The sequence below is a fragment of the Chiloscyllium plagiosum genome, chromosome 6, assembly GCF_004010195.1.
Source record: "Chiloscyllium plagiosum isolate BGI_BamShark_2017 chromosome 6, ASM401019v2, whole genome shotgun sequence".
In the NCBI taxonomy this organism is placed as follows: domain Eukaryota; kingdom Metazoa; phylum Chordata; class Chondrichthyes; order Orectolobiformes; family Hemiscylliidae; genus Chiloscyllium; species Chiloscyllium plagiosum.
Window position 1 is genome coordinate 104,621,520 of NC_057715.1, and position 13,825 is coordinate 104,635,344.

Here is a 13,825-nt window from a genome sequence, read left to right on the forward strand (position 1 = left end):
AGATCAGTTATAAAAATGGCAAACACCAGTGGCCCCAAAACAGATCCTTGTGGCACACCACTGGTAACTGAACTCAAGGGTGGACATTTCCCATCAACCATCACCCTCCGTCTTCTTTCAGCTAGCCAATTTCTGATCCAAACCACAAAATCACCTTCAATCCCGAAACTCCGTATTTTGTGCAATAGCCTACTGTGTGAAACCTTATCAAACGCCTTACTGAAGTCCATATACACCACATCAATTGCTTTACCTTTATCCACCTGTTTTGTCACCTTCTCAAAGAACTCATTAAGGTTAGTGAGGCACAACCTATCCTTCACAAAACCGTGTTGACTATCCCTAATCAAATTATTCCTCTCCAGATGATTATAAATCTTATCTCTTATAATCTTTTCCAACACCTTACCCACAACCGAAGTAAGACTCACTGGCCTATAATTACCAGGCCTGTCCCGACTCCCCTTCTTAAACAAGGGAACAACACTTGCTGTCCTCCAGTCTTCTGGCACTACACCTGTCGACAATGATGACATGAAGTTCAAAACCAAAGGCTTCGCAATCTCCTCCCTGGCTTCCCATAGAATCAGAGGATAAATCCCATCCAGCCCTGGGGCCTTATCTATTTTCAGATCTTCCAAAATTGCTAAAACCTCCTCTTTGTCAACCTCGATCTCATCTAATCTTGTAGCCTGTGTCTCTGTATTCTCACTAACATTGCCCTTTTCCAATGTGAATATTGATGAAAAGTATTCATTAAGCGCTTTCCCTATGTCCTCAGATTTCACACACAACTTTCCATACTATCTTTGATTGGTCCTAATCTTACTCAGTCATTCTTTTTTTCCTGATTTTTCTATAGAAGGCCTTAGGGTTTTCCTTGATTCTATCCACCAAAAACTTCTCATGTCCCCTCCTGGCTCTTCTTAGTCCTCTCTTTAGGTCTTTTCTGGTTAACTTATTACTCTTAAGCCCCCTAACTGAGCCTTCATGCCTCATCCTCTTCCTTCTTCTTCCTCTTGACAAGGCCTTCAACTTTTTAAATAAACTATGGCTTCCTCTCTCGACAACTAAGTCTTTGCCTGATAGGGAAATACTTATCAAAGACCTGCAGTAGCTATTCCTTGAATAAGCTCCACATTTCAAGTGTGTCCATCCCCTGCAGTTTTCTTTCCCATCCTATGCATCCCAAATCTTGCCTAATCGCATCATACTTGCCTTTCCCCCGGTTATACCGCTTTCCCTGCAATATATACCTATTCCTGCCCATTGCTATTGTAAATATAACCGAATTATAGTCACTATTGCCAAAGTGCTCACCAACCTTCAAATCTAACACCTGGCCGGGTTCATTCCCCAGTACCAAATCCAATATGGCATTGCCCCTTGTTGGCCTGTCTACATACTGTGCACACATTGAACAAAAACTGACCCATTTAAACTACTTGAACTACAGTATTCCCAGTCAATATTGGGGAATTTAAAGTCCCCCATAATAACTACCCTGTTACTCTCACTGCTATCGGGAATCATCTTTGCTATCCTTTCCTCTATTTCCTAGAACACTTTGGAGGCCTATAGAAAACTCCCAACAGGGTGACCTCTCCTTTTCTGTTTCTAACCTCAGCCCAAACTACCTCAGTGAATGAGTTCTCACATGTTCTCTCAGCTGCTGTAATAGTGGGCGGCATGGTGGCACAGTGGTTAGCCGCCTCAGGCGACTGATTGTGTGGAGTTTGCACGTTCTCCCCATGTCTGCGTGGGTTTCCTCCGGGTACTCCGGTTTCCTCCCACAGTCCAAAGATGTGCAGGTCAGGTGAATTGGCCATGCTAAATTGCCCGTAGTGTTAGGTAAGGGGTACATGTAGGGGTATGGGTGGGTTGCACTTCGGCGGGGCGGTGTGGACTTGTTGGGCCGAAGGGCCTGTTTCCACACTGTAAGTAATCTAATACTGCCCCGGATTAACAATGCCACACCTTCCCCCCTTTTACCATCATCTCTGTTCTTGCTGAAACATCTAAATCTCGGAATCTGCAACAATCATTCCTGTCCCTCCTCTAGCCATGTCTCTGAAATGGCCACAACATCGAAATCCCAGGTACCAAACCACGCTGCAAGTTCACCCACCTTAGTCCGATGTTCCTGGCACCAACATCCTGATTGCCAGTGCCCTCTTGCAACCTTGTAAACCTATCCTTGACCTCATTACCCTCAACCTCCTGTACACTGGAACTGCAATTCAGGTTCCCACCCCCCTGCTGCATTCGTTTAAATCCCCCCCCGAAGAGTGTGAGCAAATTCTCCACCCAGGATATTGGTACCCCTCTCGTTCAGGTGAAGGCCATCCTGTTTGTGGAGATCCCAACTTCCCCAGAAAGAGCTCCAATTTTCCAAGAATCCAAAACTCTCCCTCCTGCAGCCACATGTTCAGCTCCACGCTCTCCCTGTTCCTCACTTCACTAGCACATGGCACAGGCAACAAACCAGCAATAACAACTCTGTTTGTTCTAGCTCTAAGCTTCCACCCTAGCTCCCTGAATTTCTACCTTAGATCCCCACCTTTCTTCCTACCTATGTAGTTGCTGCCTATGTGGACCATGATTTGGGGCTGCTACCCCTCCCCCTCAAGGATCCTGAAAACATGATCAGAGACATCACAAACCCCGGCACCTAGGAGGCAACACACCAATTGTGAGTCTCTCTCATTCGCACAAAACCTTCTATCTGTTCCCCTAAATATAGTGATGAAACGTCTGAAACTGAACCTTCCAGCTCACCGAGCAAACTCACATCCACAGCCTTTTACCTTCAATGGCTTTACCATCTCTGAATCTCCTACCGTCAACATCCTGGGGATTAACATTGTTGAGAAACTGAACTGTAATATTCTGGTTACAAAAGCAAGTCAGATGTTATGAATCTTGCAGTAAGTAACTCACCTTCTGACTTCCCCAAGCCATACCATATGTAAGGCACAAATCAGAAGTGTGATGGAATACTTTGCATTTGCCTGGATGAGTAAAGCTCCAACAACACCAAACTACAATAGCAAACCATCCAGGACAAAGCAGCCTGCTTGATTAGCACCACATCTTCAAACATACACCCCCCTCCTCCAATGACGCTCAGTTGCAGCAGTGTGTACTATCTACAAGATGAACTGCAGGAATTCACCAAGGCTACTTAGACAGAACCTTCCATACCTACTACAGTCTAAAAGAACAATGGCAGCAAATACATGGGAACGCCACCACCTGCAAGTTCCTCTCTGAACCACTCACCAGCCTGACTTGGAAAATATCGCTGTTCCTTAAATGTTGCTGGATCAAAATCCTGGAACACCCCACTTAATGGCATGGTGAGTCTACCTAAAGCAAATGATTGTAGCAGTTCAGGAAAGCAGTTCACTACCACAGTTTCTGAGGCATGCTGGGAGGCGGTTTGGGCCTAATACGGGACCTGGCAGCATCAATGGCATGGTGGGCCCAGAGACAAGTTTGAGCCTCGTTCAGGGCTCTACATCATCATTGGAGGCTGCACTGCCAAGATCGGCCCAACGTGGTCTCATGACAATGATGATGTCAGTGGAGGCAAAGAATGGCTCCAGTGGCAAAGACATGGCAAAGGATCTCAAGGTTGGCCTACTGCTTTGATCTGTTGTTGGTCTCAGCATCAGGATGGAAGAGCCTGGATCCATGCCCACAACTAAGAAATTAAGAAAAAAGACTATAAAGTCGAACTCTTAACTTTATATCCTTAATTTTATATTCTCTGTCCTGGTTTATTTTCTGTATTTTAAGATGATGCCAGAAAATGCTGACATTATACAACACTTTTCACAATATTTGTAATAATACATGTAACACGTACATGTGACAATAAATAAATGAAATAAGGCAAAATACAGGCCCAACTATTACTATTTAAAGGGTTCATTGTCAATTATTTGTGGGCTCGTTGCTGGTTGATTTTTACTGACTGTTGCTATCATCGTACAAGTATTTATGTTTGATAGTGTTTGTTAAAGCCACCAAGGTCTACAGGATGAGGTATCAGAGGTGTTAAATGGTTTTGTCTTGACTTCAAAAATTCTGCATGAAACAATGTATGTGAACACTAATGGTTCAGTGGTGGGAATTGACATTTGAAGATACGTGGTCTTGATCTCATGTGAGATCATTGAAGTTTTGTCACAACATTTTGAAAGCCCTTGGGGCTTGACTGCCATCATTGACCTCCACAGGGTTCTGAGGCATCTGCGGGGATCTGAGGCCTCTGCAGGGATCTGCGACCTCTGCAGGGTTCTGAAGCCTCCACAGGGATCTGAGGCCTCAGCAGGGATATGAGAACTCCACAGGGTTCTGAGGCATCTGCAGGGATCTGAGGCCTCTGCAGGGTTCAGAGGCCTCCATAGGATTCAGAGGCCTCAACAGGGATCTGAGGCTTCTGTGGGGATCTGAGGCCTCCGCAGGGATCTGAGGCCTCTGTGGGGATCTGAGGCCTCCGCAGGGATCTGAGGCCTCTGTGGGAATCTGAAGCCTCCGCAGGGATCTGAGGTATTTCTGGGGATTTGAGGCCTATGCAAGGATCTGAGGCTTCCAAAGGGTTCTGAGGCCTCAGCAGGAATATGAGGCCTCAGCAGGGATATGAGGCCTCAAGTGCAGGTCACTACTAACCAGGGCCCAGGGTTCTAGAGGGACTGAAAACAAAAAATGCTGGAAATCACAATGGGTCAGGATCTATGGAGAGACAGCAAGCTAATGTTTTGAATCTTGATGACTCTTCATCAGGAGCTGGAGGGACTGCTTAGTTTGGACAGGGGTGAGACATCTGTGCTCGAGTCGTGCACTGGCGCTCGGCAGGTGGTGGTTGGGGTGGAGAGGGGTGGAGAGGTGGAGAGGTCCTGCTTCAGTGCCAAGACAGAAAACTTTGGAGCCTACTATTTTCTATCTTGTGCCATTCTTCTGTCTTTTCCTGATCAGAATAAAATTACTTCCTCTTAAGTGGTTCAGGCTGTCCCTTAGCAGTGCAATGCAGCTTTAACTGGTACTAGCATCTCACAATTTGGGCCCATTGCTGAAGTGTATAGTCGCTTACCAGGGCAGTTAGCATTGGCGGCATCCTACAGTCATGTGGCAGTGACACTGGTCTAGTAAACCAGAGGCTGAAGCTAGTACTTGGGGAAGGATGAGAATATAGGAAGCATGGTTACAAAGTTTGCGGATGACACCAAAATTGGTGCTATAGTGGACAGGGAGGAAGGCTATATAATTTTGCAAACAGATCTTGATCAATTGGGTCAATGGGCTAAGGAGTGGCAGGTGGAGTGCGAGGGTATTGCATTTTGGTAAAACAAACAAGGGCAGGACTTATACAATTAATGTTAGAGCCCTGAGTAGTGTTGTAGAACAGAGAGACCTAGGGGTTCAGGTACATAATTCTTTGAAATTTGCTTCACAGGTAGACAGGGTGGTTAAGAAGGTGTTTAGCATGCTTGCCTTCATTAGTCAGATCTTTGAGTATAGGCGTTGGGTTGTCATATTGAGTTAGTACAGGACATTGGTGAGACCCCTACTGGAGTACTTTGTGTAGTTCTGGTCATCCTGTTACAGGAAGGACATTATTAAACAGGAGAGGGTTCAGAAAAGATTTAACAGGATGTTGCTGGGAATGGAGGGTTTGAGATATAAAAATAGACTGGAAAGGCTGGGACTTTTTTCATTGGAGCGTAGGAGGTTGAGGGGTGACTTTATTGAAGTTTATAAAATCATGAGGGGTATAGATAAGGTGAATGACAAAGGTCTTTTCCCTAGGGTGGGGCAATTTAAAACTTGGGGGTCAAATTTTAAGGTGAGAAGAGAAATATTTAAAATGGACATGAGGGGCAATGTTTTTACATGGGAAGTGGTTTGTATGTAGAATGAACTGCCAGAGAAAGTGGTGGATGCAGGTTACAACCTTTAAAAGACATTTGGATAAGTTCACAAGGAGGAAATGTTTGGAGGGATATGGGCCAAGTGCAGGCAAGTGGGACTAGTTTAGTTTGGGATCATGGTCTGGTTGGACCGAAGGGTCTGTTTCCATGTTGCATGAGTCTAAGAGGATAAATCCCACCATGGCAGCTGGTGGAATTTAAAATTAATTTAATGAAAATTAAATGAATTAAAAGCCAGTTTAATGATGACAGCGAAATGATTGTTCTAAAGACCTAGTGTCCTTGAGTGTCCTGTAGGGAAAAAAGTTTGCTGTACTTAGTTGGTTTGACCTATATGTAACTAAGACCTACAGGAATATGGCTAACAGTCACATTACCTCTGAAGTTGTATAGCAATCCCTCTGTATCAATTCTAAAAGGAATGAAAATAGAAAAACAACCCAGCATTGACCTAGTCATTACAGCTACAATGACAAACCCAAACTTGGTGATCCGGTGATGTCCTCCATGCTACTATCTGCAGCTTGAACCAAAACTGGGAAAACTGCCCTCGAGAAGATTTATAAGGATATTGCCAGGGTTGGAGGATTTGAGCTATAGAGAGAGGCTAAACAGGCTCGGGCTGTTTTCCCTGGAGCGTCGGCGGCTGAGGGGTGACATTATAGAGGTTTACAAAATTATGAGGGGCATGGATAGGGTAAATAGACTTTTCCCTGGGGTGGGGAGTCCAGAACTAGAGAGCATAGGTTTAGGGTGAGAGGGGAAAGATATAAAAGAGACCTAAGGGGCAACATTTTCACGCAGAGGGTGGTATGTGTATGGAAGTTTTGGAGACTAGTACAATTGCAACATTTAATAGGCATTAGGATGGGTATATGAATAGGAAGGGTTTGGAGGGATATGGACCGGGTGCTGGCAGGTGGGACTATACTGGGTTGGGATATCTGGTCGGCATGGACGGGTTGGACCAAAGAATGTGTTTCCGTGGAGATGAGATCCCATTTCTTAAAGGGACAGGAGCACAAGCAATAGCTCATCATCTACTAGATTGTCTTAGAATCCCCAATTGGCTGAGATGGAGTTGTCCTTACCTATCAGACAAAATCAAGTGCATGTGCCAATATCCAACATTTATTAAATGGTTGTTGCAGACTCTCACTGGACATTCTTTGCATATGTAGAAAGAAGAAAGGAAGACTTGCATTTACATTGTGCTCTTCATCCAGAGTTTCCCAGAGCACTTCATAATCAATGGAATAGTTTTAAATACAGACATTTGTTATAATGTACAAAAGTTGGCAGCCAATTTACACAGAGCAAGATCCCTGAATAACAATGAGATAAATAGCCCGATCATCTTTTTAAAGAGGTTGGTGGAAGGTTAAATGGTGACCTGGTTTCCGGATGAACTTTGCTGTTCTTCTTCAAACAGTGCCATGGAATATTCCATGACTCTATGACTCAATGATTAGTCGAGTCACAGATTGGTATATGCACTTGGCAGTAATGTATTTACAAGACACACTGTAACAACTCACCAAGGCTCCTTGGACAATGAGCACGCTATCCCTGGATGGACACAATTCCTGATGAAGGTCTTATGCCTGAAATGTCGATTCTCCTGATCCTTGGATGCTACCTGACCTACTGTGCTTCTCCAGCACCACACTCTCGACTCTGATCTCCAGCATCTGCAGTCGTCACTTTCTCCTTCTTGGACAGAACCTTCCAAATCTTTAACACCCAGAAGGGGCAAGGACAGTGGATACAGTTCCCCTCCCAGCCAAGATCACCAAATGTTCTTGAGAATTATAGGGCTGGAGGAAATTATAGAAACAGGAGCAGGAGTAGGCCATTCAGCCCTTCAAGCCTGCTCCATCATTCAATATGATCATGGCTGATCATCCAATTCAGTTCCCTATTCCTGCTTTCTCTCTATATCCTTTGATCCCTATAGTTTTAAGAGCTGCATTTAACTCCTTTTTGAAAACATTTAATGTTTTGGCCTCAACCACTTCCTGTGAATTCCACACTCTCTGGATGAAGAAATTTCTCCTCATCTCAGTTTGAAATGACCTACCCTGTGTCCTTAGACTGTGAGCCCTGGTTCTGGACTCACCACTTGCTTTGCTGGTTCAGGTTCTCTTCCTGCCACCATGGCAATTTACCAACAGCGGTTGGGTTTGTGCTATTTAGGAGGAGACCAGCTGGTGAAAGCTGATATCTCGCTCAGGTCTTGGGGCACAGGCACTCTGTTGGCAGTAACAGCCTCTTGCACCCACCAAGCACCTGCCCCTGGCCTCACAAACATTTGGAGCCTGCCCATCTAACCCAGTGACTCTGATCCTCTTTACCTTGGTCTGAAGGTGGTGTCTTTGGCACCTTTCTTGGTTTCTCCCTGTAGCACTGCTGAGACTGCAGGGCTGCCTACCTTAACAATTGATCAAGACGTCTTGGAGATGAGATCCCATTTCTTAAAGGGACAGGAGCACAAGCAATAACTCATCATCTACTAGATTGACTTAGAATCCCCAATTGGCTGAGATGGAGTTGTCCTTATCTATCAGCAAAATCAAGTGCATGTGCCAGCATCCAACATTTATTAAATGGTTGTTGCAGACTCTCTCTGGACATTCTCTGCATATGTAGAAAGAAGAAAGGAAGACTTGCATTCACATTGTGCTCTTCACCCAGAGTTTCCCAGAGCACTTCATAATCAATGGGATAGTTTTAAATACAGACATTTGTTGTAATGTACAAAAATTGGCAGCCAATTTACACAGAGCATGAGTGGGTGTTTTGCCCATACAGGCTACCATATTTCTCACTGCCCCCACCACTCCTGGTAAGGTGCCAGTGACAGTGGGGAAAGACTCTCGTAGCTTGAGATCAATTGATCTTTGTGTGGAAGGGTGGTCCTTCATCTTCTCCACCACTGATAAAATTCTGAAGCATTGGGAAGATGATGGGCACACCATCCCCCATCTGCCTTCTTGATTCCCTGCTCACCTCACCTCCCAACACATTTGAAAGGGCCCCATTAAATTCCACTCAACCCTTTGAAATGGCCATGATTGCTGTGGCTTCCAGAAAATTGGATTTTCATTTAATGGGGACACCTTTTAAAGACAGGATCCCAGACAGCAACATGGTAGTTCAGTGGTTAGCACTGCTGCCTCATAGTGCCAGGGGTCAGGGTTCAAGTCCACCCTTACGTGACTATGTTGAGTTTGCTTGTTTTCACTGTGTCCATGTGGGTTTCCTCCAGGTGCTCTGGTTTCCTCCCACAGTCCAAAGCTGTGCAGGTTAGGTGGATTGATCATGATAAATTATCCAGGGATGTGCAGGTTAGGTGGGTAACTATGAGAAATACAGGGTTAGAGTGATGGACCTGGGTGGGATGCTCTTCACAGGTTAGTGTGGACTCAATGGGGCAAATGGCCTGCTTCCAACACTTAGGGATTCCATGGCAACAGGTAAAAAAGGGTGCAGAGGACTTGCAACCAACACTTACCTCAGTGAGAAGCTCAACAAGTATCAACCTGGATAAGGCACTGAAGGAGACATTAGATTAGTGATTAAAAGCTTGATCAAGCAAGTATGTTTTGAAGAAGAGATGGAGGCAGAGATGTGGAGAGGCCAAGAGACGGAATTCCAGAAATTAGGGAAAGGTGTTTGGAAGAATGGCCACGAAAGGTATAGTGATGAAGATCAAGGAGTTGTAGAAGGCTTGAATTGGTGGAGTACAGAAATCTTAAGAGATTTGTTATTGCACGTGAGGACAGATTTAGCCAAGAAGAAATAAAAACTGAATTCCACAACAACTGGTTCCAGAGGAGAGTTAAATAACTTTTCAACAGCGCACCCTGAGAATAGCTTTGCAGATTCTTTTCCTGTTTTGAACTAAAAGAGATTAAGTCATTAAAACTGTTCTTAAATTCAAGTGCCAAGTGAATATCTTCCGAATGTAAATAGTAGACTGTGTTCTGGCACGATATATTTATCTCACTTGCTTGCTGTAAGAAAATGGTAAGTTACCAAACAATATACAGAATGCAATATCTCAGGACATAGCAATATACTGGGCCATACTGATTTACTCTATAATGTATGATCAGTATCGCATATATGTGATTCTTGGTAGTCTCTCTGACATTTAAAATAACCTCTAGTATGAGTATCTCTGGTAAATCTGGCATTTATTACCCATCACCATTATGCTTCTGTTTGAACCACTGCAGTCTATGGTGTTGAAGATATGTTCGAGGGGAACATAATAACAGAAGTAGGTCATTCAGCCTGTTGAATCCTCTTCTGCCATTCAAAACAATCATGGCTGATCATTCACTTCAATGTCTTTTCCCCACATTCCTTTACATTGTTGGCATTTAGAGATAAGTCAATCACAACTTTAAACGCACAATGACTAAGCTCTGACAGCTCTCTGGGGTTGATGTTAAGTAGAGGTTTCTGGGATTTTGACTCACAGACTATGACAGAACAGTGACATATATGGATGGCACAGTGGCTCAGTAGTTAGCACTGCTGCCTCACATGGACCTGGGTTTAATTCCAGTCTCAGCCGACTGTCTGTGGAGTTCGCGCATTCTCCCTATGTCTGTGTAGGTTCCTTTTGGGTGCTCCAGTTTCTTCCCACAGTCCAAAGATGTGCAGGTTAGGCGGAATGACCATGCTAAATTGCCTGCAGTGTTGAGAGATGTGCAGGGTGGTTGGTTTAACCATGGGAAATGCAAAGTTACAGGGATAGGGTTTGGGGGTGGGTCTGAATGGGATGCTCTTCAGAGGGTCAGTGTGAACTTGATGGGCCAAATGGCCTCTTTTCCCTCTTTAGGGATTCTATATCCAAACTGGAGTGATATATGATTTGGAAGGATGCGTGGAGTTTATGTTCCCATACAATCATTGATCCTTATGTTTCTAGATGTTTAAAGAAATTGATTTGGGAGCTGCTGCGTTCTGTTAGTTAACAGCCAACCTGGAGAGATTGAGCACCCCAGCTGACTTACACTTCAGTATCAGATATCGTAATCTAATTTATTGTTATTTTACTCTTTCACTCAACAGACATCGGAAGGAATTCCGCCTCAGTTTTTCAGCAACATTGATAAACTTATTCTAACTTACACAAAACCTGACCAAGGTACGGTTGTACCATTACTGCATCCAGTGGAACATAATGCAGACAAAATAGGAAGCCACAATGGAGGTGAGAAGAGTGATACGTGTGTGTTCATGTCAGTGTAATTTACGTGGCTATTTAAAGGTTGGTGCAATATTTGTTTTGATGAACCGCTGACTATCACGTTTAAGAATGTCATGGAATAATTCATATCTATGTGCTGCTGTAAAATTTCTGTTGCTATTTTTGCACAAGATGAAGAGACTAATGAACAGAACTTTTAAACTATGTTTCCTGGTTCGAGTCTCCTCAATTAATGGAGATAGTTTCTATCTACCCCATCTGTTCCACTTAATAGCTTGAAAATTTTAATTCAAGGATTTAGCACAACTGATTGCATCCCCACAATGCCAAATCTTGGATACAACAACACACATTCTCAGCTCTTTGACAATATCTTCCAAGAGTTTCCATTGAAAATCATACTTGATTGATTAGCTGTATTAGGGTGGCATGGTGGCTCAGTGGTTAGCACTGCTGCCTCACACCACCAGGGACCTGGGTTTGAATCAATCCTTGGGTGGCTGTCTGTGTGGAGTATGCACATTCTCCCTATGTCTGCAGGGTTCCCTTCACTTGCTCTGGTTTCCTCCCACAGTCCAAAGATGTGCAGGTTAGGGTGGATTGGCCATGCTAAATTGCCCATAGTGTCCAGGGATGTGCAGGCCAGGTGGGCGAGCCAATGGGAAATGCAGGGTTACAGGATAGGGGTGGGTCTGGGTGGGATGCCCTTAGAAGGATTGATGTGGACTTGATGGGCCAAATGACCTGCTTCCACACTGTAGGGACTCTATTCTATATGTATCATGGATTTCCACCTTCAGTATTTGTTCAAGCCACTTTGATACTATACATGCCCATGTTCAAGGCTGCTTAATCCCGATCATCAGTAAAAGGCTTAAAGGCAAAGAAGTGTAGCTGCTATGAGGCTGATTCTATCTCTTCAAATTACTGCAGTCAGCAACTCCCTCTCCACACAACCATTCCCCCTTCTTAGCACATAACCACCTCAAAAGGCTTGCTTGGATATTGCTTAAGCTTGATGCTATTTACCTGGATGTTTTGACTTATCTCCTGTATTTCTTACACTTTTTACATTGATGAGGCTAGCTATCCCCTAGTTTATGCCCTGAGTCTAGTTGAAATTGAACGCTGGAAATAGAGAGAAGCTTCATCCTGATCATTGATATCTTGTACTTTGATGAGCACACTAATGAGATGTTCAAAAGAGAGTAAAAAAAAAACTAATGGCCACAAAAGAAATCAAATGTCAGACTGCTTAATGACATATTGTAATTTTCTTTTACTTGATTTCAGGCTTCAGGCTGTTATGCACGTGATGGATAACATAGAACACATTCACTGTCCTTTGTATGTGCTCATTAATATAATTGTATAGTTTCTCTTTATGACTTTTGACCACGTAAAAACAAGAATAGGTGCAGGAACAAAGAAACCTGGGGTCATGTATAAACCTTTGAAGATGACAGGACAAGTTGTTAAGATAGAATACAAGCTCCTGAGCTTTATTAGCGAAGACACAGAGCACAGAATCAAGGAAGTTGTGACAAAAGTTCATCAATCACTTGTTAAACTTTAGCTGAAAGATTTTGTTTAATTCTGGGCACTGCACATCATGGGAATGTCAAGGCCACTGAGGAGATGTACCAATATGGTACCACAGTTGAGGATGTAAGTTAGGTGGAGAGACCAGACGTGTAGGTGCCTTTGCTTTTTGGAGTAGAGATGAGTCAGGAAATGTAATTGAAATGATGAGGTGTGTTGATGGAGTTGATGGGGACACTTTGTTTCCACTGGTAGAAGGGATTGTAAGAAGAGGACAGAGATTTAAGATACACTCTAGGGTGGAGTTAAGGAAGAATTTTGTAACAGTTTTCTTTTCTTGGCTGGATGCACTAAAAGTGCAGTGGAAACAGACTCAATACACTTTCCAAAACTTCTTTTTAGTCACCTCTCCACTTTCTCCAGAGAAAAGAGTTTAAGCCTGTTCAATCCATCCCTGACAGTATAATTTCTCCCTACATCGTAGAATCCCTATCGTGCAGAAAAAGGCTGCTTGGCCCATCAAGTCTGCACCGACCTCTGAAGGGCATCCTACCAGACCTCTACCCTATCCCTACATTTCCCATGGTTAATCCACCCAACCCACACATCTCTGGACACTGTGGGCAATTTAGCATGGCCAATCCACCTAACCTGGACTTTGGACTGTGAGAGGAAACTGGAGCACCTAGAGGAAACCCACGCAGTCACGGGGAGAATGTACAAACTCCACACAGACTGTCACCTAAAGGATGGAATCAAACCGGGGTCCCTGGCACTGTGAGGCAGCAGTGCTAACCACTGAGCCACTGTGCTGCTCAAGTTGCATAAATGTCCTTTTGTGCAATGCAGTTTGGTAAATGAAAGCTGTAAAGTCATGCCTTGTTTGCAATTCATTTTCAATGCAGTGGTGTCAATCTTATTGTTTAAACATGCCAGGAACTTACTTGAGGTGCAAATAAATTGTTAAGCTGATGTTAGGTTTCATGGAATACAGGGAGATCTAGCCATTAGGATACAGAACTGGCTCAAAGGTAGAAGACAGAGGGTGGTGGTGGAGGGTTGTTTTTCAGACTGGAAGCCTGTGACCAGTGGAGTGCCACAAGGATTGGTGCTGGGCCCTCTA

At 44.0% G+C, this 13,825-nt stretch overlaps 1 protein-coding gene across 2 annotated transcripts in view; it reads left to right on the plus strand.

The window, feature by feature from the left end:
* LOC122550908 (SH2 domain-containing protein 1A-like) overlaps positions 1-13,825 on the plus strand; it is a 56,518-nt gene that overhangs the window by 21,680 nt on the left and 21,013 nt on the right. For both annotated transcript variants that reach the window (XM_043692334.1, XM_043692336.1), the window contains exon 3: positions 11,022-11,163. In XM_043692334.1, coding sequence (XP_043548269.1) covers positions 11,022-11,163 — 142 coding nt within the window. The remainder of the gene's footprint in view (positions 1-11,021; positions 11,164-13,825) is intronic.